The sequence below is a fragment of the Mastigoproctus giganteus genome, chromosome 9 (assembly GCF_048544385.1).
Source record: "Mastigoproctus giganteus isolate SK-2022 chromosome 9, ASM4854438v1, whole genome shotgun sequence".
In the NCBI taxonomy this organism is placed as follows: Eukaryota; Metazoa; Arthropoda; class Arachnida; order Uropygi; family Thelyphonidae; genus Mastigoproctus; species Mastigoproctus giganteus.
This window is the reverse complement of record NC_143583.1, coordinates 159,636,622-159,662,738: the sequence shown is the minus strand read 5'-3', so window position 1 is coordinate 159,662,738 and position 26,117 is coordinate 159,636,622. Positions and strand designations below refer to the sequence as shown.

General features: G+C 39.3%; 1 protein-coding gene across 2 annotated transcripts in view; it reads right to left on the bottom strand.

Annotated features, from left to right (window-relative positions):
* Positions 1-26,117, bottom strand: part of CSN6 (COP9 signalosome subunit 6) — a 256,482-nt gene that overhangs the window by 132,275 nt on the left and 98,090 nt on the right. For both annotated transcript variants that reach the window (XM_090381728.1, XM_090381726.1), the window contains exon 4: positions 14,865-14,927. In XM_090381728.1, the coding sequence (XP_090237854.1) occupies positions 14,865-14,927 (63 nt within the window). The remainder of the gene's footprint in view (positions 1-14,864; positions 14,928-26,117) is intronic.

The window sequence follows — 26,117 nt, the reverse complement described above, 5'->3', positions numbered from 1 at the left end:
TAAAACCAAAGCTGAATGGCAGGAACATGGTCACAGCTATAAACACTTATGCAGTCCCAGTACTAACATACTCCTTTGGAATCATATATTGGAGTTACACTGAGCTAGAGGAGTTTATGAGATCGACCAGAATAATAATGACAAAGAGTTACCAACACCACCCAAAGTCAGCCATCAAGAGACTAACCATAGCCCAGAAAGAAGGAGTGGACTGACTGACCTCATTAAACAAAAGAAGAAGGTAATTAAGAACCTGCAGGATTATTTCCAGGAAAACACAGCACCAATCTACCAGGCCATAGGGAAGATAGACAAATGGCACACAACATAACCTTAACAAGGAGACCCACTCATGCAGACAGAAGAAACAAAGGCAGAAAGATGGGCGAAGAAGGCACTCAATGGCAGACACTGTAATGACCTCCATCAAGACCACATATATAAAATGGCTTCCAATGCACGGCTCATGAGCAGGATGCTCTTCCCTAAGACTGAAGAATTTATGCTCGCCACCTAAGACAAAGTAATGAACACCAGGAAATACATGAAATGCATTGCAAAAGACTTCAAAGTCTTTTGCAATCAAAGTCTTCAAAGTCTTTTGCAATCAAAGTCTTCAAAGTCTTTTGAAAAAATTAGATTTTTTTCAAAATCTAGCACATCAGTGCAGGATGCATGGTGATCATCTAGATGGAGTATACTCACACACACACAACCAGGTGGCAAAAGACTTCAAAGTCTTTTGCAATCAAAGTCTTCAAAGTCTTTTGCAATCAAAGTCTTCAAAGTCTTTTGAAAAAATTAGATTTTTTTCAAAATCTAGCACATCAGTGCAGGATGCATGGTGATCATCTAGATGAAGTATACTCACACACACAACCAGGTGGCCAGGATAATACATCAGAAGCTAGCACAAAAACACTAGTTGATCAAAGAAAGTGTACCATATTATAAGTATGAAACCTCCATGCCATACTAGAGATCCCCTACTCACAAACTATACTGGGATCATACCATAATAACAGACAAGACAATCCCACACAACACACCAAACATAACCCTCATCGACAAGAAGGAAAGGGTTGCCTACCTGAGTGACACAGTGGTGCCTAACACCAGCAACCTCAAGAAAACCTATGAGGAAAACCTATCAGGTGTACAGACCTAAGACAGGAAGTCAAAGAAATGGGCATGTGGAATAAGTAATGACCATCTCGATCACCGTGTAAACCACCAGCATGATGCCTTCATAAGAACCTAGCAGCAGTAGGCCTCCCAGAGAACACTTACATGAAACTCCAGAAAGCCACAATTCTAAACACTCACAGGATAGTAAGAGAGTTCCTTGACCAACGGCAATAATAATAATAATAGTAACCAGACACAATGAACCACCTCATGCACTTGGTACCAGTATCTGTCATGGGGTTGGAAAAAATTGTTTTTCATTGTCTAACTTCATTTCAGTGTTTCTAACACAAACATAAGTAGAATAACTAACTGTTTACATTTTCAATTATGTGGAATGTAAATGGTCTCAAAAAAGAACTTTCAATTTAATGGACATTCGACAAGAATGGACCCCCCCATTAGTCCACAAAATCAAGGGTTTACTGTATATACTGTTTTAATTTTTTATAACTTAATGTTCTGTATATAAACTATAGCTTTCTATTTTGTATTATGTCCAAGCACTATCACACCAGTTGCAGCAAAGACAAAGAATCATATTTAAGTATGTATATTGCTCTTAAATTTATTAAGTTTTATTGACAATGGGATAATTTGTGTGTAGCAATTTTGCTGAAAAAGATGAAAGCAGTTAAATAATCTAACTCTAGACTTCAATTTCTTCTAATGGCCCAGAGCACTGAAATTAAAATTACATAAAAGAAAAAAATTATTTAGACTTCAGTTACACTCCCAAAATATCTGAATATAAATTTTAAACTTTTATTTTCATATACTTTTAACTTACTGTTATCTATTAATTTCAGCACCCTGCACCATTAGACAATGTTGAAATCAGGATTCACCTATTTCTATCCTTCTTCTTCTTTAATGCTGCCGAATGGCGTTTGCAACTTCAATTTGATATTGTTCTCTGTCTAGCGCTGCATGTAGAATTTGTGCTGTTGTCATGTGAAGCCAGGTGTTGATATTATCTAGCCATGCCATTTTCGGTTTGCCTGGGCGTTTCTTGCCTTCGATCTTTCCCTCCAGGATGAGTGGTAGTAGGTGATATTTTTGTTGGTTCCTAGCGATGTGACCTAGGCATTTGCATTTCCTGCTGATGATGGTTTTAAGCAGGTCCCGTTTCGTGTGCATGTCCTGCAGGACCTGTACGTTGGTTATCTTGGCTGTCCACGGGATTTTCAGCATTCTTCGGTAGAGCCACATTTCGAAGGCCCCTGGAGCTTTTTTTGTAGTGGTTGATGTTAGAGTCCAGGTTTCTACACCGTAGAGCAGTATTGGCCAGATGTAGCATTTCAATGTGCGTAATTTGAGCATGATGTTCAAGCTTCTGTCGGTGAGGAGGGTTTTCCACTTGGTGAATGCCTGCCTGCCTAGCTTGTTCAATTCTGCTTTTGATTTCGGCCTCATGGTTCAGCTGGTCATCAATGAGTACTCCGAGATACTTGAAGCGGTGTATTTGCTCTAATTTTTCATTGTTTAGTTTGATCGTGATTTTGCTTGCAGTCCTGCTGACCTTCATCACCTTTGTTTTCTTTTTGTTGATTTGTAGCCCCCATGCTTGGCTTTCTATGTCCACTTCGTTCAAGATGGTCTGTAAATCATGTTCTGAATCCGCTATTAGTGCTGTGTCATCGGCATATCTTAAGTTATTGATGTAGTGTCCGTTAACTTTTATGCCGATGTTCTTGTCAGCCAGTTTTTGGTCGAAGATCATTTCCGAATAGATGTTAAAGAGAATGGGAGATAATGAGCAGCCTTGCCGGACGCCTTTTTTTTTTATTGGAATTGGGTCTGTCAGGTCGTTGTCATAGCGAAGCTGGGCTATTTGATTCAAGTAGAGAGTTGTAATAAAGTTGATATCGTTGTTTTCAAGCCCAAGTTTTCTCAGTCGGTCAATTAGACGGTCGTGGTCTACTGAATCGAAGGCTTTCTCGTAATCAATAAAACATATATACACATCTTTTTGATGTTCATAGCACCTTTGTAGCAATATTTGTAAACAGAAAATTGCTTCTCTGGTGCCTAGTCCCCTGCAGAATCCGAACTGTGTGTTTCCTAGTGCACTTTCGCACTTACATCTTATCCTTTGCTGAATCACCTTGAGGAAGACTTTTAGCACCTGGCTCATTAGACTGATCAGCCTGAAGTCTTCGCATTTCCGGCTGGTAGCCTTTTTTGGTAGGGCCACGAAGATGGATCGGAGCCATTCGGATGGAATGTCGTTGTTGTTGTAGATTTGATTGAACCATTTCGTTAGTTGTTGGATGTTGCTGTAGTCTAGTTGTTTCAGCAGTTCCACATGAATCTGATCAGGTCCACAGGCCTTACCTGGCTTTGTTATTCAGATGGCATGTTCCACTTCAGATGTTAATATGTGGAGATTGTCTTCCTGTGTTTGTTGTTGTGTTTCTGCCAGTTTTCTGTTGGTGCCGAACAGATTGTATATATAGCTCTTCCAGGTGTCGAGTTTGGCTTGTTTGCTTAGTATAGGTTGATTGTTGTCCGTATATAAGCTTGGGATAGGAGCCAGTTTGTAGATGTTTCCAGCTTCTTTAAGCTTGCAGGTTATAGTTGTCATTTTTCTTGATTAGGTCTTCGATTTCTGCACACCGATCTTCCATCCATTTTTCCTTCGCCTTCCGGATTTCCTGTTTGATCTTTTGTTGTATTTCTTTGTATTTTTCCCGGTTGTTGTTGCTTTTGAATGTTCTCTGTTCATCCATTAGGTCTAGTATGTGCTGGGTCATTCACCGTTGTTTCTTTTTCGACGCCTGATGTCCTAGCAGGGTTTCTGCTGTTTCATTGATGCACTGTTTGAGTGAACGCCCGAACGCTTGCACGTCTGTTGTTACTGCTTCGATCGATCTGATTGTAGTGTTGAGAAGAAGCTGTACTTGTCGCCTGTTGGCGTTGTTCTTCAGTTTCTCCAGGTCGATTCTTTTTGTTGTGCTTGTACGTTTGACTGCTCGTAATTTGAGACGTAGTGTTACTATTACTGGGTTATGGCCTGATGATATGTCAGCTCCAGGGTAAGTTTTTGCCTTGAGGACATTTGACTTATATCTGATGTTGATTAAGATGTAGTCAATTTGGTTCCTGACGATATTGTTGTCAGAGTCTTGTGGTGAGGTCCAGGTGTATAGTCGTCGAGGTGGTAGTTTAAACCAAGTGTTGGCAATGCTAAATTTTTCTTCTTGGCAGAACTGGACGAGTCTGTTGCCTCATTCATTCCATGTCCCCAAGCCATGTTCTCCGACTATGTTTTGTAGCTTTCTTTGACCGATTTTGGCATTAAAATCACCAAGGATGACCATAATTCGTGCTTCCTCAGCGACTTTAAAGTGTTGCTTAGCTTGTCGTAGAACAATTCAATTTCTATCCTAGAATCTTTAACTATTTTCACCTTCATCAATAATTCAAATATAACTGCAAAAATTTCTGAAAGGAATTCTATTGTCAGGAAAAAAACTGATAAATACATCTGATTCTGAATCATTGCAGCACCATGGCATTCTAAATGTAAAAAGTACTAAAAAAAAAATAATAAGTTAATAAAATAAATAAGAATAAGTGGACAGGGCTATATTATGAATAAGAAGTTTACAAGGAAAGTGTCTGCTCATTATTTTTTTATTTGCTACCATTCCAAACTCCACAGCTATTTGTTTATTGTCATTTTTTTTAAATTCAAACAGCTATAGCTCCATAACCTTTCACAATTGGGCACGAGTTTAAATGTGAATTTTTTTAGCTTATCTTGGACTATAATATATGTCGCAGAATTTCTGAAGATACTTTTAAAATACATTATCCTCCAATATGTATTAGCAACCCACAATGCTGGGAGACATTAGTTAATTTCAGGTCACATGGCAGGTAGCTGGCAGTACCAGTTCAATGCAGGATATAAAAGGCATGCACACCCAACATGTTGATGGATCAGAACAAGATAAGAAAACAATCTAGGTCCCTTCACAACACATAATAATAAGTACCATACAGTGGGCAGGTTCATTTGCCAGACAGCAAAAATAATCCAACACCCAAAATCAAATGCTAGAAACACTGTAGGGCATTATATACCTTGTTTTTAACACTGTAGGGTCTATACATCAAAATACATTACAATGAAGCTTACTCCTTGTAAGCTTCAATTCAGATCTATACTAGATTTGTATACAAATCTAGCGTACAAAATAAAGAAAATGTCTAAATCAGCAATAGCCAACTTATATGTATATACCGATTGCTTTTTTTCCTGATAATGAAGGTAGGGATCAGAATTTAATATTAAGTAGTTACAAAAGGCAAGATAAAGCTAGATAGTTAAAACAATTACAGTATAATTTACATGGTTCAGGTGGAAGAGAATAGGTTACAGTTCAGTGAAACACCAGTGTACCTGCCTCAGAGTAAATAACTTCAAGAAAATATTTGTAATAAAGTCTAGATGAGTATAAGTTACGTTAAAACACAAAACTTGAGGTACGTTAAAATTGGGGATTGTGGATTGCCTAGAAATTAACTATCCACTGCCTCTGATGCATGTAAGTGTCAAATTACTTAACAAGTACAGGTCACTGTTGAAAAAAAGGTGTGAATTAGGGTTGAATTTGAAAGTGTCTGCAATTCTGCCCAGACACAATAGGAGGGAGTATATGATGAGAGCCCTGTCGATCAATTCGGCCCTGGAAAGATTGTGCAAGGCTCAAGGGGTAGAATTTTTTTCAGCCTGGTCTGTACTTGTTAACAGGAGAGACTGCTTCTACAGGGATGGGATACATTTAAATAGAAAGGGTGCAAGAATGTTTGCTGATGCTATCGAGGCAGTGTTAGGTGGATCGGAAAACTGCTAGATTGGGGGGATACAAGGAATAATAGATTAACAGTAGCCACTGGCAGAGGTGAAAGTGATTCTTGCACTGCTTCTATTGGAATGAGCCGTAGCCTGGAAAATAAGATGCAGGATATTTCAGAGACTACTGGGAATCATTGGGGTACAAATAAACACATAGGTTGTGTTAGGGTAGCTAAGAAAAAGAACAGGTGCATGTATACTTGCGTGTACACCAATGCTAGGAGTTTAGTAAATAAATTTGATGAATTTGAGGTATTGCTCAACACATCAAAGGCAGATATTGTGGGGATTTCAGAGACGTGGTGTCACACAGATATAAGGAATGCAGAACTGGAATTTGGGGAGTACAATGTCTACAGAAAGGACAGGAAGGGAGGAGGGGTTATGCTATTAGTTAAGAAATACATAAAATCCAAGGAAGTGAAGCCAGTCGACATTGCTGGACAGTGCAGTGTCGAGTCAGTTTGGTGTGACATAAGCATTGGGAGATCAAAATTGAGAGTAGGAGTGTGCTATAGGCCTAATGACTCTGATGAGTATAATAGGAAACTGTACAGGGAAATAGAGTGGGCCAGGCCAGTAAATCAGAGAGTCTTATAATGGGGGATTTTAATTTCCCAGATATTGACTGGAATTTGGGGGCTGGTCACTTACACACTAGCAAGGCTTTTGTGGATTTATTGGATGACTGTTTTCCACATCAGCATGTTCGGGAGGCAACTAGAGGAGTAATACTCTTGATTTGATTATCAGTAGTGATTCTTCATGCATTAAGAATCTGCAGGTAAATGAACCACTAGGTGGCAGTGATCACAGTGTGCTGAAGTGGGATTTACTCAAAGGGGTAACTACCATTAGGGGTAAAGGGAAGGGTTATTGCTTTCGTAAAGGTGACTATGATGGACTGAGACAGTATTTAAATTCTATACAGTGGGACCAACTGATGATTACCAACAGCAAATTCAAAATGGGAAGCATTCAAAGAACTTATCTTGGAAGCTACTAGGCTTTACATATCAACTAAGAAATATTGTTCAAGGTTTAGGCCTGAAGTGGATGTCAGATGAACTAATGAGACATATGGCAGAGAAAAAAAAATGTATGGGATACATACAAATTAACACGTGACACAGAAGCCTATGATAGATACAAGTTGATCTGTAACCAAGTTACAAAGGAGGTTAGGCAGGCGAAGGCAGATTACAAGAAATCTTTGGCAAGGGATGCAAAGAAAAACAGCAAAGAGTTCTTTACTTATGTAAACTCTAGAAGGAAGGGGATGAATCAGATTGGTCCACTTGATATCGATGGGTCAACTGTTGATGATCCTGCTCAGGTAGCTAACAAACTGAATGAATATTTTGCATCGACATTCACACATGAGGAGTTATTCAGCAAGGGGAATGCCAGAGGTGTATTCAACTCTGGCAGTAAGCTAGAGAATCTTGTAATAACTGAGAGTAAAGTAGAGGAGAAATTGTTGAAGATAAATACAAGAAAGGCACCTGGGGTGGATGGGATCTATCCAGTTATATTAAAGGAGGCAGCAAAGGAAGTAAGCAAACCCTTAGCCATAATTATGAGAGCTTCCTTGGACTCAGGGGAAATACCCATGGATTGGAGATGTGCAAATGTGACCCCAATTCACAAAGGAGGATCAAAGGCTGACACAAGTAATTATAGACCTGTTAGTTTAACTTCTGTTCCTGGAAAATTAATGGAGGCACTGGTTAAAGAAGCACTGCAGGATCATCTAGACAAGACTTCAGTTATAGCTCAGACACAGCATGGTTTTGTTAAGGGGAAGTCTTGCCTGACCAATTTGATTGGATACTATGATGCAGTCACAAAAGAACTGGATGCAAGGAATAACTTTGATATTATATACGTGGATCTTAGAAAGGCTTTTGATGCACATGGAAGACTGCTGCACAAATTGGAGCAGTGTGGCATTGGAGGCAAACTGCTGCTCTGGATAAAGGGGTGGTTGAGGGGGGGAGTAGACAGAGATTGGTAATCAATGGACACTGCTCATCATGGACTAATGTTATTAGTGGAGTCCCTCAGGGTTCAGTATTGGGTCCATTATTGTTTTCTGTATTTATAAATGATATTGATGATGGTATATCAAGCTTAAAGTCCAAGTTTGCAGATGATACGAAGGTTGGCAGGATTGTCAAGGACACTACTGACACTATGCTACTGCAACAGGATTTGGAAAGGTTGAGCAGATGGGCTGAGAGGTGGCAAATGAAGTTTAACATTCACAAATGTAAAGTACTACACGTGGGAAACAGCAACCCCAGAGCAACGTATCAAATCTGTGGTACTACACTGACAGTGGTAGAGAATGAAAGGGTTTGTTTGTTTGTTTGTTTGTTATTTGGTTTTTAGGAGCATTAACAACTAAGGCCATATTGCTCCGGGAATATGCGGTGGTCATTCCCTTGACCTTTCCGCATCCTCCGTATTTGGTGGTGACGGGCTCGAACACAGGTCTAATCAAGAAGCGTGTGCTACGCACTGCTGCTCCTTCCCACCTGGCTACGGAGGCGCCACGAATGAAAGGGACCTGGGGGTGGTTGTGCAGGCAGATATGAAGTTTTCTGACAGTGCAGACGGGCTGCAAGATCATGGTGTATTGTCAATGATATATAGGAATTTTTCTAGCAGAGATAAGGAGGTGATTATTCCCTTGTATAAGGCAATGGTCAGGCCACACCTAGAGTGCTGTATACAGGACTGGAGGCCTCATTTCAAGAAGGATGTAGAGATGCTGGAACGAATACAGAGAAGGGCAATTAGTGAATGGAACAAAGGGGGTGGTTGAGGGGAGTAGACAGAGAGTGGTAATTTGCAAAACTTAAGTCTTTCTTCTTACGAAGAAAGACTTAAGTTTTGCAAATTATAGTGTCTGGGGACTAGGCACCAGCGAGGTGATCTGATAGAGGTGTATTAAGCCTTGAATGGTTTGAGCATGCTCAATGCTGATGGGATTCTTCCTCTTGCTCAGAATAATCACCTGAGAGGGTATAAATTCAAATTGAGAAAAGACAGATGTAGGATAGACGTGAGGAAATTTGCCTTTAGCCAGCGGGTGGTTGGTTGGTTGGTGGAATAGACTTCCATCCCTTGTCGTGGAAGTTGATAGCCTAAATAAATTTAAGGCTCAGCTGGACAGGTATTTCGAATGAACAGAGGGGTGAAGTGGAAGTGGTTATTTTTTATTTATTTATTTTTTTTTGGCTGATGCTGCATAAGCTTGCTTTCTTGCATAAAATGCCTCTACTAATGCTAAATAGCTTTTGATTTTGGTAGTTGTTGGCGCATCGGCTTCTGTGGCCATATTGCACCTCCCAAGGTTTTTGCAGTACTTTGATCCAAGCCCGAGGCGGGAATCGAACCCGCGACCTTTGGGTTGCCGGGCAGGTACTTTACCCACTCGGCTAGCCTGGTCGGCCGCTAAATAGCACCAGAGAAAGGTGGCATAATGCATATATGTGTTGAACAGCAAGTGACATATATGCAGTCATTCTTAAGTGGTCAGTAAACAAGTATTGTAAAAGTAAAAGTAAATGAAATTGACAACTGCTTGATATCAGCACACCAACTGAACTATTTGCATAAATGTTTGGCTTTTGTTTATAGGCTTGGCTCTTTTAATTTGTTCTTTGTATTGAGATGACCCTTTGATAAAATTTTGAGATTAATTCTGATTTACAGCTTAGTCCAGAAATAAGTGTTCCCATTTAGACTTTTACTTTTCAAGCATTATTTTTAGGTGGTTATTAAAGGATTTGCTTCTCCACATTCAAAAAATTATGGCACGTTGAATGTGCCCTCCCAAATATAAGCAGCAGCAAATATGTTAAGAAACTTCCAGAAAAGAAAGGTATTAAAGTAAAATATGAACTATGTATATATTAAGTGCAATAGCATCATTAATACACAGCCATTTCTGAATAAACAGAATATTTATAAGGCAGCATCGTTTTAAGTTATATCTCATATTGTGAATACATTGCACCGTTTCAGGGCTATTTGGCCTGAAACGGTGCTGTCTGGGTGATGGTACCTATCTGAGAATAAGTTGTTGTTGTTGTTATTTGGTTTTTAGGAGCATTAGCAACTAAGGCCATATTGCTCCGTGAATATGCGGTGGTCATTCCTGACCTTTCCGCATCCTCCGTATTTGGTGGTGACGGGCTCGAACCCCGGTCTAATCAAGAAGCGTGTGCTACGCACTGCTGCTCCTTCCCACCTGGCTACGGAGGCGCTCTGAGAATAAGTAACATTAGTCTTCTCCTTAGGTGAAGCGTTACTTATTCAAAGTAGTGCAATATCATGGCAACTCGTTGTGAAGGTATTCACAATGAGATATAACTTAAAACGATGCCACCTTATAAATATTCTGTTTATTCAGAAATGGCTGTGTATTAATGATGCTATTGCACTTAATATATACATAGTCTAAATTTGCTCGCAGCTTGAGGCTTTAGCCCTAAATGCATCTTAGTCTAAATACATCATACACCATCAGGCATCTCTCATATTGTGGAGTTATACTTCATAACTGTTTTGCTATCATTGCATCACTCGGGTACCTACCCACCCACTACCCACCCACCCACCCACCCACCCACCAAAGAAGGGCCAAAAAGTCCTGAAACGGCACCAGGGGGAGCCTGATGATGTCCGAAGTTTCCAAGAATAGGTAACAACAGCCTTCTCCACTGGGGAAGCGTTGCCTATTCGAGGAGTTTATGAGTTTTTGAGTGGTGTGAGTTGAAGGAGTTACTGTCCCTTTCATTCTTCTACACCGTTTCTTTTCCTCTTCCACTCCTACTATTACTTTCCCTCTACCTTTTTGCTTTTCTAAGTCTAATAGGGACAACTCGATAGTCGAGTTATTATCCCACACAAATACAAAATAGCCCTGAAACGGTGCCGTCTGGGTGGTGGTATCTGAGAATAAGTAACATCAGTCTTCTCCTTAAGTGAAGCATTACTTATTCGAAGTAGTGCAATATCATGGCAACTCATGAAGGTATTCACAATATGAGATATAACTTAAAATGATGCCGCCTTATAAATATTCTGTTTATTCAGAAATGGCTGTGTATTAATGATGCTACTGCACTTAATATATATATATATATATAGTCTAAATTTTCTCACAACTTGAGGCTTTAGCCCTAAATGCATCTTAGTAAAATATGAAATAAAATATATACGGAAGACATCTGAAATAAATATTGTAAGATAATATACTTTAGAGACCAAAGAAATGAATCTTCTACACTTTGACGGTTAGGGAATCAAACTGGAAGATTAGTTTTAAAATATTATATGTGATAGGACCATCAGTTTCGGTAATATCATTATGTAAAAAGGACAACATTAAATATTTATAGATACTAAATTTAGGGGCTGAAATCGTATGTTATACATTTTGGGCTGAAAAATGAAATTTCAACCAGTCAACTGTTATGCAGAGGTACTGAAGATGTGACCACGGTAGTAAGAATTCAGAGTAATTAAGAGAAATTTAATATTTGCAAAATAAGACAGGCATTATAAGAAATCATATGCATAATAAGGAAAGAAAGAAAAAGAAATATAAAATAAAAGAAAGGGTAATCTAAGCATGACCGAAGTATTGGCAGACGTGCGTCTGGCAGATACCAGAAAAAAATAAAATGCCACTTGTGACAAGAATAACCAAAGTAATTAATAGGGGAAGGTAAAGCCTGCAGTCAAAACCTGAGCCAGAAAAGAAAACAGAATTTGTATGTGAAGAAAACAGAATTTGTATGTGAAAAAAACAGAAAAATATAATAATATGAAAATGGCGAACAAGTAAAGAAACAAGCTATAAAAATAAAGCTTGTTTAATAAAAAGTAACCACACGTAAAAATGAAATATGTAAACATAATGCAATCTATTTAGAATTACATCATCATTCTACTCTTCCGTTTGGGACGTCTTCAGTCCTATTTAGATACCGTCCTCCATTGTTGTCAATCTCTTGAAGCTTGCATCAATTGTTGATAAGACAGGATAGGAAGGGAGGTTGGTTATGCTGTTAGTTAAGAAACACATAAAATCCAAGGAAGTGCAGCCAGTCAACATCGCTGGACAGTGCAGTGGAGTCAGTTTGTTGTGACATAAGCACTGTGAAATCAAAATTGAGAGTAGGAGTGTGTTATAGGCCTAATGACTCCAATGAGTATAATAAAAAAACTGTACAGGGAAATAGAGTGGGCCAGTAAATCAGAGTGTCTTATAATGGGGGATTTTAATTTCCCAGATACTGACTGGAATTTGTGGGTTGGTCACTCACACACTAGCAAGGCTTTTGTGGATTTATTGGATGACTGTTTTCTACATCAGCATTTTCGGGAGGCAACTAGAGGGAGTAATACTCTTGATCTGATTATCAGTAGTAATTCTTCATGCATTAAGAATCAGCAGATAGAAGAACCACTAGGTGGCAGTGATCACAGTGTGCTGAAGTGGGATTTAATCAAAGAGGTAACTATCATCAAGGGTAAAGGGAAGGATTTTTGCTTTCGTAAAGGCGACTACGGAGGTCTAAGACAGAATTTAAATTCTATACAGTGGGACCAACTGATGATGTTACCAACAGCAAATTCAAAATGGGAAGCATTCAAAAAATTAATCTTGGAAGATACTAGGCTTTACATACCAAGTAAAAAATATTGTTCAAGGTTTATGCCTAAATGGACGTCAGATGAACTAATGAGACGTGTGGCAGAGGAAAAAAATGCATGAGATACATATAAATTAATGAGTGACATAGAAGCCTACGATGGATATAAGATGGTCTGTAACAAAGTCACAGAGGAGGTTAGGCAGGCAAAGTCAGATTATGAGTAATCTTTGGCAAAGGATGCAAAGAAAAACAGCAAAGAGTTCTTTACTTATGTAAACTCTAGAAGGAAGGGGATGAATCAGATTGGTCCACCAGATATTGATGGTTCAACTGTTGATGATCTTGCTCAGGTGGCTAACAAACCAAATGAGTATTTTGCATCTACATTCACACATGAGGAGTTATTCAGGGAGGGGAATGCCAGAGGTGAACTAAACTCTGGCAGTGAGCTAAATGATTTTGTAATAACTGAGAGGAAAGTGGAGGAGAAATTGTTGAAGATAAATATAAGAAAGGCACCTAGGGTGGATGGGATCTATCCAGTTATATTAAAGGAGGCAGCAAAGGAAGTAAGCAAAGTGGTAAAACCCATGTTTAGTCTCTAGGCATCCCCCCGCCCCTTCTCCTTCAACCCATGCATGGTACTAAGTACTATAGGTTTTGATACCTTTCGTGTTTGGGGTTTTCATTAAAAAAAAAAAAAAACCCCTTAGCCATAATCATGAGAGCTTCCTTGGACTCAGGGGAGGTACTCATGGACTGGAGATGTGCAAATGTGACCCCAATTCACAAAGGAGGATCAAAGGGCAACACAAGTAATTATAGACCTATTAGTTTAACTTCGGTTCCAGATAAAATTAATGCAGGCACTGGTTAAAGATGCATTGCAGGATCATCTAGACTAGACTTCAGTTATATCTCTTCAGTTATAGCATGGGTTTGTTAAGGGGAAGTCTTGTCTGACTAATTTGATTGGATACTATGATGAGGTCACAAAGCAACTGGATGCAGGGAATAACTTTGATATCATATATTTGGAGCTTAGATACTGTTGGCTTTGGCTTTTGATACTGTTGCACATGGAAGACTGCTGCACAAATTGGAGAAGTGTGGCATTGGAGGCAAATTGCTGCTATGGATAAAGGGATAGTTGAGTGGGAGAAGACAGAGAGTGGTAATCAATAGACACTGCTCATTGTGGACTAATGTTATTAGCGGAGTCCCTCAGGGTTCATTGTTGTTTTCTGTATTTATAAATGATATTGATGATGGTATATCAGGCTTAATATCCAAGTAATGCGCGGCATTCTCAAGGTCAAATAAATATTGCAGTAAAACTCCAGAACGGTGTACACCCTCCTACATGGTGGCAAGCAAAACAGCGGGAAAGCAGTGATTGACAAGTTGTGACTCCCATATTTTGGAAAACAGACAGGAACAAAGCAGTGATTGGCAGATGCCACTGCTTTCCTCGCTGCTGTTTTTAAATCGGGAACTCATTTTCCCATTTTAAAACAGCGGGATGGAGGAATAAACACCCTACCTAAGCTAAGCTAAGACCCCTTCCTCGATGACACAAAACAATCAGAAAAGGGAGATGCCTTCACCTGTCAATTATCACCGTCTTCCTCGCTTTCATTGAACTACGTACCAGTGTATACAATCCTGGTCTTCAGCCAATATCACTATGTAATTATTTACCTGCGAATATCACTATGTAATTATTTACCAATATCACTATGTAATATTGATTTGCTTACAAAAGGCCTTTTGCTTCAGGTTCCATAATACATGAGGAATATTGTTCAATCCGAAAGAGCAGGACTAAAATATTTAACTGAAATATTTACTAACTATATAAATATTTAAAATATTTACAAAATACGAAACCACAGTATTTACAAATACAGTATACAATATTCATTAATATACAAAAAACATTACAATGGAACATCAAATGTTAGATAGAGAATCACATGCACGAGGTTGGTGAACGTTATGGAGGCAGTTGTTAATAATTAATTGCATTTGTAGTGACATAATTGCCTTGTGCTGTTCTCCCATTAGCTTGAATAAATATCACTAGGAGGAAAACATTTTTAATGTATAGATAGATATCAAATGGATATTACCTCTGTATGCCTTCCCAGAGGATTCAGTTTCAGGAACACTGGACTTTCATTAATTTCACAGATCTTGAAAGAGAAACAGTGAAAATTTTATACAATTTACAAATGGCTTGAAAATATCAATAGCTAAACTATTTTATTGAACAGACCTTGAAACTTGCATACATTTGATAAAAACTACTTAACAATGAAATTTGCATTTCATTTTGTATATTTCCATCTGGAAAACATGCAAAGTAATCATAGAAGAAAACTGTATTTGTATCAATTTATAAACTTGAAAATAAAAAACTTAAAAGCGTACCTAGAAAGGTTTTAAATAGAGTAGAATACAAGATGATTTGATATATATATATATATATATATATATATATATAGCAGAATACAAGATTTGAAAAATTTTATTCAATGATAAATGTTTACATTGTTAATATTATTCAATATAATCTTAATCTGTAACCATACACTTGTTCCATCAAGCCTGCCACTAATCCAAACATTTTTGGAATTCATTTGCAAATTTTTTTAGGAAGTCCGTCATTTCTGAATGAATTCCTTGAACTGATTCAAATCATTTTTCTTTCATGTCTTCTTTTAATGTTGGAAACAGCCAAATCAGGAAAATAAGGTGGGTGTAGCATGACAGGAAAGCTTTTCAAGTATGCAAATATTTTTTCACACATTGTTTAAGTTTTGTCTTTTATTTACACCTGACAAATGAGAAAAACAAACATTCACTCAATGCAGTTTTCCACTAGACTGGCATATAGAATAATAAGTTAAAACCTGGTGTGTGCATGCTCAAAATATGTCATTGTAAGCCCTGCTCACAATATTTTAGTTACTATTATATATTCAAAAATTATAGGATCATTCACCAAACTTTTTGATTAGACTTTTGGTGTGGGGGCAGTCTAATCTGCTCAACTGTAAAGCAAAACTAAATTTCGCACAAAAATTTCCCTGAGAACCTTCAACACTAAATTCCAACAAAAGTTGCTCCAATGTGTTAGCATAAATCAGCTCATACACCAACTATGAGAATAAGTATTTACTGTAACTAAAATATTTACAAATTAAAATAAAATAAAATAAATATTTACAAAAAAAAAAAAAAACTGCTATTATATTAAATTAAATTATATACATGTGAAAAACATTAAAACTGTGATAAAATCCTTAAGATAAACCGGATTAAAAGCGATAAAAATCTCTGGAGCTTTCAGAAGCATCGGCTTCCGTCCTCAGCAGTAACAAAACTTCCTGCAGCACAGCACGTCCATATATAACAGGCTCACGGTTCTTATACACGTGGTGCAGTTGGCGCATAGTCTGAACTGGAAGCGGAAATAGCTAGGGAATGTGTTAAGCAAAACCGTTCATCCGTACTTAGGATGATAGTTTCAAACAGAGGATGCATACGCATACCTCTGTCCCTATTCATAATATTGTGGTCGGATGAACAGATTCGTATGATCTCGAGCCATTTACGGTTCCAGAACCCATGCACTCGATCCACAATAACTGCATCCTCTGGGGAGATTTGATGCTGCTTCACCCAAAAATGTTCGAGAGCCTATGAATCTGTTCATCCGACCACAATACTATGAATAGGGACAGAAGTATGCGTATGCATCCTCTGTTTGAAACTATCATCCTAAGTACGAATGAACGGTTTTGCTTAACACATTCCCGAGCTATTTCTGCTTCCAGTTCAAACCATGCGCCGACTGCACCACGTGTATAAGTACTGTGAGCCTGTTATATATGGACGTGCTACAGGAAGTTTTGTTACTGCTGAGGAAAGAAGCCGATGCTTCCGAAAGCTCCAAAGATTTTTATCGTTTTTAATCCGGTTTATTTTAGTGTCTTTTATCTTAAGGATTTTATCACAGTTTTAATGTTTTTCACATGTATATAATTTAATTTAATATAATAGCAGGTTTTTTTTTTTTTTGTAAATATTTATTTTATTTTATTTTAATTTGTAAATATTTTAGTTACAGTAAATACTTATTCTCATGGTTGGTGTATGAGCTGATTTATGCTAAAATATGAATTTGCCCAACCTCAGAGGCCTTTTTCAGGATATTGCTCCAATGTTGTTTTTGTTGTTTAATGGTGCAAGAGCAACAAAGGCTATAATATGCCACCTTTCTCAATCAGAATAATATTATAATATGCCTATATGGACTGCAATGTGAAATGCCTCTAAACATAAATCACTCAAAATGTAAAACTTTCACAAGGAGTTTAGTATTAGCCATATAATGCAAGGAAGACACAGGCTTTTGCTGCACCAGCCAAAAAAAAAAAAAAAGTAGACAAGAAAATACAAATTATGCACTTCACTCCACATACAGGCAACTATCCAGATGATCCTTAAATTTTTCAAACCGTCAACCTCAACTACCTGCAGGGAAACCTGTTCTGATAATCAATGAACTAACAGCCACTGAATTTTTGCTCAATGCCTTTTTTCAGATGAGGTCTTCGTACTTGGACATAGAATTCCAAATGTTGGGTTTACAATTGCCTTATACAGTGGGATTATCACCTCCCTAACTCTTCAGAATAATATTCAATAAATCATAATAGGTCACCATGGGCTTTCCTGGCCACCTGTTTACTGTGGAAATAGGGGTATTTCCACCTTATATCAGCCTTTACGCTACCCCATACTTTTTCCCTTTCCAGGGAGTACGAAACACAACACTGCACTTATCGGTGTTTCTTTCCTTCTAGAGCACATGCCTCTCTCTGGCACCACATTAAGCAAGGTCAGTAATTATGATGCAATCCCACCTCTATTAGCTGGGTCATAGTACAACAGGAGGCCATTACTTGATCAGTTTCTGATCATTATGATAGATGGAAAATACAGATAATAAAGGTGCTTGATTATGAATAAGAAGTAGTTATGGCAATTAAAAACAGACTTTAAGGGTAACCCGAATCTAATAACTGCAGAGTAGATCGTGTCAGGCAGTCCCTTTTGCAGGAATTGGATTTCCAAGTTCAGAAATCAGGAACTCTCACCCCAAACAAATGAGTTTCATTTTCATATTGATGTAACTCCTTTTTTTTTTTGCTGTTTTTGGTCCCCAGATATCAGCCCTGGAAATTTAACTTCTCCACTAAAACAAGCTCTGGACCAATGGGAGCATGGGAAGTGTATAGGGGGGGGGGGTCCTATATATATTCAGGTGATAACAAAGGAGAGGGTTGATTGAACTGCCTTCTCTTAGAATAGACTTTTTTGGACACACTCGCTGTCAGAGCTTTTGATTAGAGCCCCTCTTGCCAGTTTCGAAAGCTTTGGGCTTGCTAGCTTTTGCTTGCTCTTATGTTACTTTTGGCCCAGGTTCTAGACTGATTGAGGAATTGCCAAGAAATCTGCAGAAACCCCGTTCAGACTGAAGAAGACAAAACCGCCATTATTTAGAAACCTCACTGCCCAAAGACTTCCTAGCTGAAGTTTCCAATAGAACGTATTAGGACAGAAGTGATACAGTCGCTGTTCCAGTTACTGTTGGATCGAATCATTCATTATATTGGTAAGTTTTACTTATTTTACTCTTAAGGTGACTACACAATTGTTACTTAAGGTTTTAGTACAGTGCCTATGTATACATGTTTATACCTGTATAAACTTGTGAGATGAAGATTGTCAAGAGTATACAGGTATACTCCTGTGAGATGAAGATCGTCAACTAGAGTATGAGCAAGATACTACCGGAGGACCACACAAAGGTCATAAACAATTCACTAAACCCATATCACCTGCTAAAGTATCATCTCTATTTATGGTAGTGTGAGGAAAAGACAATCTGTCCATAAATATATTATATGTACATTTCTAACATAGTAGTAACAATAAATTATGTTTTGTTTGAGTATCCTTGCCTCATACCTGTTCTCTTGCTACACATTATCCATAGCATAACACACACTTCTTGATTAGACCGGGGTTCGAGCCCGTGACCACCAAATACAGAGGATGCAGAAAGGTCAGGGAATCACCACCGCATATCCCCAGAGCAATATGGCCTTAGTTGCTAATGCTCCTAAAAACCAAATAACAACAACAACAACCACCATAGCACAAGTCTTATAGTAAAGGAGCCATTATTTGCGGCACTCCATGACCTGACTATAATAGATAGGGTCTTGGAGTGAAAAACACAACACTGCTCCAAGACAAGTGGCAGAACCAGTCATCAACCAGTGCAATACCACCACTTTACTTATTGCAGGCTTGAAGTGGTGGAACCCATGTTTAGTCTTCAGAGCTAAGTTCCAGTCAACCCTCCCCATCTCTTCCATCATGCAGTATGACTGATGACTTTTGAGGTTATGATGAACACCATGGCGAGATCCAATCTTCCTTACATTTCGAGGGTACAGCTCTAAAACGGTGTTCGCAGGCCGGCCGCTAGTTAGTATACTGGACCGAACCTATTGGTAACTCTTTATGAGGTTTCCGGATCAGCCAGTGTGTATAATCTTGCTACCTCTACTCTGCCAGATAGTAGCTGGAGGGAGTTTAAATAGTGTGTATGCGGGGGGGGGGAGACATTGTCGAGGCCACGTTATGTCAAGGATCTGGGTATATTCTTACCATGTGTACGCCATATCCAAAAATTTCATTACTTCATACAGCATGTCCCCCCCCCACACTTTTTCTTACTACTGAATACACCATGAATTGTCAAACTAATAGAGTAAGCTTATCTGCAAAAAGATCTAAACCTCCCAAACACTGCCTATTTCATTTCCCAAATATATGTGGTCTCAATACTAACCTCAACGATGTCCATTTCCAATTGCAGTCTGCCAAACCTCATGTACTTTTTCGGACAGAATCTCAGTTATCGGTTGATTCAACTACTGCTCATCTCAGTTGCCCAAATTATTTGCCGTATGATTCCTTTCGCCTCAAAGGTGGTACTTGTGCATATGTCCGTTCCGATATTCCCAGTCAGAGACTCTTTTCTCCATGCAACTCCCTAGTTACGTGGAGAAAAGAACTTCAGCTTCTTTAAGAATGCATTTTTGGCTCAATTTGAGAAAAGGGAACCAATTGTGACTTGCCTCCACCAATTAGCAACTCCAATTCAAGGATCGACGGAATCTGTGATCAGTGAAGAATTTGGCCAGTGCAGCATTTAAGATGCAGGGGGATTCTCCTGAAGCATCAGCCATACTTGATCAAGCAATGTTGGCACAATTTCTGAGGGATATCTCAGTTAAGATTAGAAAAATAGTGCTCTTGCACAATCCTTTAACTTTTTCACAAGCAGTCAAAATTGCTAGGAGGAAAGAGAATAACGATGAATTAATACAATCAAAGAATACGCCACTCCATGTTATCAGTAGTCACACAAGGGATGATGAAGTTTGGGATCAACAGGAAAGCAGTTTAAAACATATCCTATATGCAAGAGCAAATACAAGACCTGCAACAATCATTAGATACATTAACAGTAAACAACATGACCCTAAATAATTTGGAAATGCAGATCGCTGATCTGAATCAGCAGTTTCAGTATCAGACAGGTAATATCGTATGTCAATTTTGCCCTCCCCACAATCACAAAGAGTTATGCTTAATGCCTCATTTACAGGCGGACGGAGCAGTAAGTCCATTGCTAGGCACCGTGACCTTAGGAGCGAGGGTTGTTGACTGCTTAGACAGACGCTTCAATGCTCTGCACAATACGAGCTATGCTAGGCAACAGACACTTGGAAACCCCAATGTAACATTACACTGCTCAAAAAATTTCATATCTGTTTATATCAAATTCCTAGCTCCCTTTCTTCCTCCACTGTTTTTAATTTAATTCCATCAAGTGTATAATTTACTTTGAGGTTGCTATTCTCTAAGTATAAGACTGCATTTTTCTGCATTAAAACACAGCTGCCAGTTTTCTGATCATTCTTGAAGCTTATTCAAGTCATTCTGAAGGAGCACTGCTTGGCACTGATTGTTAACAACTCTCCCAATCTTTACACTGCCTGCAAATTTTGAAATCGCACCCTTTAGCCCTTCATCGATGCTATTTATAAAAATCAGAAACATCAGTGGCCCAAGAACCAGTCCTTGGGGACTCCACTTCTTACACCAATCTGGAGAATATCCATTGATCAAACCCTCTGATTTCTGTTCTGCAGCCACTCTGCAATCTTAGAATCTTTTCAGTAATCCAAACAATGGTATCTTTACCTTGACACAGTGGTGGGTTGTGTAAGTGCGTAAGTGTTTTTAGGGTCAAACGGCACCAGGAGTTCACCCCATCTCCGCGTAGTTTACGTTGTGGTGTATTACAGTGCACTGTAAATGCCAGAGATTCTAAAGTGTATGGATCTTGGATCGTGTAATGTCGTGTACCGTTGTTCTTCTGGCCATTTAGCCGCTGGATCCCTGTTGGGATCCAACATTGCCCCACTTACGCCCTGTGGAGGCAGGCCAGGAACTCAGTAGACTTAGTTTACTCTGGCAGATCCTGCCGCTTAGTTTCCTGAGATTTCGAAGGCTAGGGCCAAAAAATAAATAAATAAATAAAATAAAGTGATTTTTATTATTTGCGTTGACGTGGGGGTATTATCGCTTTAATTTAATAGGCCAAATGCTGGGCGTATGGCGGTTTTGATGTGTGGGACTTTCACTAGAGTGTCTCTTCAGGTCTCCAATATGGCCTTTGTCTCATGTCTGTTTCTCTTCACTGTCACTCATGGGGCAAGCCCCACTCTTGTGTTCCTCTTTCTTTGGTTCAACATCCTTCTTTGATTGTGTGCTAGCTTTTTTTTTATTTACATCCCTATCAGGTGGGTTTTCTGTTATCTTAAACAGGTGGCGTTCCATTCTCAACTTTGGGTAGCATATTCCAATGGTCATCAATCATTGGTTGATATCCCCATCCTTAGTTTCTCGTATTCCTTGGTGTCCATATTTGGTTTCATTACTCCTGTTGGCCTTGGTGGATGGCTATTTGTAGTTTTCTTCTGGAGAAGACATCCTGGGCAAAGCGACTAAAGGCCGCAAATTCTTCTGGTGTATCCAGGAGATGGTGTTCCTGAGTGTTAGGGATGTATTTAATTCTCGTGATCATTTGATATCTGATGTCTTCGTATATTTCACACTGAGGCATAACGTGATGCCATGTTTCTAGTTTGCCTTAATAATCTCGCCAACAAAGACAGACTCAGTACTACTCAGAGGGAGGTTTAACCTCCCTCTGAGTAGTACTGAGTCTGTCTTTGTTGGCCCGTGGCCAGTGAGTAGAAAAGTAGTGTTTATGCATGGGTAGAACCATGTGGGAGCCTTGGGATACAGTTTGGTTACTTGAGGAATAAATTTTTTTGTTATCGCTCCTTTTCCATGTCTGTCCATCTTCTCTGCCAAATTTGTACGAGGTTGTCCACTATTTTTTGTTTCTCGTTTTTCCTGTTATTGGTGATGTCAATGGTAAGACCATTGTAAGTGGTTCGGGTTCTTTTGGCTAGTAGATCTAACTGTGTTATATGCTCTTGTTATTGTTAATAATATGTTGCGTTGGATCGTGTCCAGTATCCTTTTATTCACTGCTGTTCCTGCTTTCTTGTACCATATGGGAGATCCATATGTTATTATCGGGATAAAGAGGGCTTTATAATATAGGGACAGGGTTCTCCTGTTTAGCCCCCAGTCCCTGCGTATAACTCTGGCAATGAGCGATGTGTATTTCCGCAGTTTCTCTTTTAGCTAAATTACGTGTGGTTTAAATAAGTTCTGATTTTGAAGACGAGGGTTGCCTGTGCGGACATGCCTTTCTGCCGCTCTTGGAACAGAGAAGTTTTTTCTGATTTATTTTCTGCTTTATTAGTTTAAATTAACATATTAACTTATTTTCTGGAGTGGCTTTGTATTCCTATTTGCGGTACTTAAGTTTAAAGTAACTTAGATAGAAATTTTGTAGGTGTTACTTAGTGTCGAAAAGGGTATCAAATCCACGTCTTTACCGATCGTAAATAGCTGCCATTGCTACGCGAAAATTAATCAGTAAAATCTATTAATCTTGTCGAACTTCATTGGCAATTAAATTGTACTTTTAACTATACATATAACCACTTAGGTTACGTAACATAAATAATTAGTAAAAATAAATAATTAATACATAACTTGATACGGAAGTTATATAAAGGGATTTCGTAGATAACACTCGTTACTGAAACAAATATTTCGTAGATAACACTCGTTACTGAAACAAATATTTCGTAGATAACACTCGTTACTGAAACATAAATATAGTGTTATAACTGTGTTGGGATACAAGTTTAGGATTTAATTTTGTACTGAAATTGAAATTTTTATTGAAAGTAAATCGAAATCATAACTCAAACCAGAGCAGCAAAGCAAAAGGCTCAAGCTAATGGGAATGCTGTGGCTCAGAGGAGAACTGAGGGGGGCAGTTGCCCTCTGAATCACAGCCTTTTAAGATGCACTATTTGCTTGATGTTTGCGGAGCAGTCAGCTATGGGACGTGATACTGCCATGGGGGATGTCTTTGTATGTGCGCGATGCAAGGAGTGTAAGGAAATCAGGCGTCAACTCAGCATTGTTATGGGCCTATATGAGAGCTTGAAGGACAGGGTGGATGCCCTCGAAGGATTAAGTGAGGGGGGCCCATCAAGCTCTCAGCTGCCCACACCAATGCCAGAGCTTGCACTTGGTCATCACGCAACACAGCGGCGGACCCCAAGGCAGAATGCGCTGGTCCCAAAGGAACTAGGTTGTTGGTGACTCTATTGTCAGGGAAACGGGAAACATGCTTTGTAAAAAGGATAGGTGGAACAGGACCAGGGTATGTCTGCCAGGGGCAAAGGTTGATGACGTTGTAGAGCGGATATCATCTTTTAAGGGCACAAAAGGTGATATAGTTGTACACGTTGGCACTAATGATATTAAGAGTAGGAGACCGGCGGAATTACTTAACAAGTACAGGTCACTGATGAAAAAAAGCCGTGAATTAGGGTTGAATTTGAAAGTGTCTGCAATTCTGCCCAGACACGATAGGAGGGAGTATATGATGAGAGCCCTGTCGATCAATTCGGCAATGGAAAGATTGTGCAAGGCTCAAGGGGTAAAATTTTTTTCAGCTTTTCAGCCTGGTCTGTACTTGTTAACAGGAGAGACTGCTTCTACAGAGATGGGATACACTTAAACAGAAAGGATGCAAGAATATTTGCTGATGCTATCGAGGCACCTGGGGTGGATGGAATCTATCCAGTTATATTAAAGGAGGCAGCAAAGTAAGTAAGCAAACCCTTAGCCATAATTATGAGAGCTTTCTTGGACTCAGGGGAGGTACCCATGGACTGATAATGTGCAAATGTGACCCCAATTCACAAAGGAGGATCAAAGGCTGACACAAGTAATTATAGACCTGTGAGTTTAACTTCTGTTCCTGGAAAATTATTGGAGGCACTGGTTAAAGAAGCACTGCAGGATCATCTAGACAAGACTTCAGTTATAGCTCAGACACAGCATGGTTTTGTTAAGGGTAAGTCTTGCCTGACCAATTTGATTGGATACTATGATGCAGTCACAAAAGAACTGGATGCAGGGAATAACTTTGATATTATATACTTGGATCTTAGAAAGGCTTTTGATACTGTTGCACATGGAAGACTGCTGCACAAATTGGAGCAGTGTGGCATTGGAGGCAAATTGCTGCTATGGATAAAGGGGTGGTTGAGGGGGAGAAGACAGAGAGTGGTAATCAATGGACACTGCTCATTGTGGACTAATGTTATTAGTGGAGTCCCTCAGGGTTCAGTATTGGGTCCTTTATTGTTTTCTGTATTTATAAATGATATTGATGATGGTATGTCAAGCTTAATGTCCAAGTTTGCAGACGATACGAAGGTTGGCAGGGTTGTCAAGGACACTACTGACACTATGCTGCTGCAACAGGATCTGGAAAGGTTGAGCAGATGGGCTGAGAGGTGGCAAATGAAGTTTAACATTGACAAATGTAAAGTACAACGTATGGGAAACAGCAACCCCAGAGCAACGTATCAACTCTGTGGTACTACACCGACAGTGGTAGAGAATGAAAGGGACCTGGGGTGGTTGTGCAGGCAGATATGAAGTTCTCTGAAGAGTGCAGACGGGCTGCAAGAGTAGCTCATGGTGTATTGTCAATGATATATAGGAATTTTTCTAGCAGGGATAAGGAGGTGATTATTCCCTTGTATAAGGCAATGGTCAGTCCACACCTAGAGTACTGTATACAGGCCTGGAGACCTCATTTCAAGAAGGATGTTGAGCTGCTGGAACGAGTACAGAGAAGGGCAACAAGATTAGTGAATGGAACAAAGGGGTGCTCTTACGAAGAAAGGCTTAAGTTTTGCGAATTACAGTGTCTGGAGACTAGGCAGCAGCGAGGTGATCTGATAGAGGTGTACAAAGCCTTGAATGGTTTGAGCATGCTCAATGCTGATGGGATTCTTCCTCTTGCTCAGAATAATCACCTGAGAGGGCATAAATTCAAATTGAGGAAAGACAGATGTAGGATAGATGTGCGGAAATTTGCCTTTAGCCAGCGGGTGTTGGTAGGTGAAACAGACTTCCATCCCTTGTCGTGGAAGTTGATAGCCTAAATAAGTTTAAGGCTCGGCTGGACAGGTATTTCGAACGAACAGAGGAGTGAAGTGGAAGTGGTTATTTTTTATTTATTTATTTTACTTTAATTTTTTTGGCTGATGCTGCATAAGCTTGCTTTCTTGCATCAAATGCCTCTACTAATGCTAATGCTAATGATCGATGATCAGTCCCAGATATTTAATTTGCGTTGACAGTTTGATTGTTTGTCCTGCCAACTTGATTTGTGGTGGTCTTCTAAGGTTTAACCTCCCTCTGAGTAGTACTGAGTCTGTCTTCGTTGGCGAGATTATTAAGGTGTGTAGTTTTGCCCAGTCCTGCAAGGTTTCAAGGGCTTGGTTCGCAAGCGTTTCAAGGTTCTGTCTGGAATCCGTTGCGACCATCAGGACGAGGTCATCTGCGAAGGCCTGGGCCTCCACCTCCCCCGGGTCCATGGTGAGGAACTCGTCAAACACTATGTTCCACAGGAGCAGCCCCAGAACAGATCCCTGAGGGCAGCCCCTGCGGACCGGCCAGGTCAACTTCTTGTAGGGCGTTATTACTTGGGCGTTTCTGTCCGAGAGATAATTTTTGATGCTCCTGTACAAACTGCTTCGTGTTCTCGCTGCTCT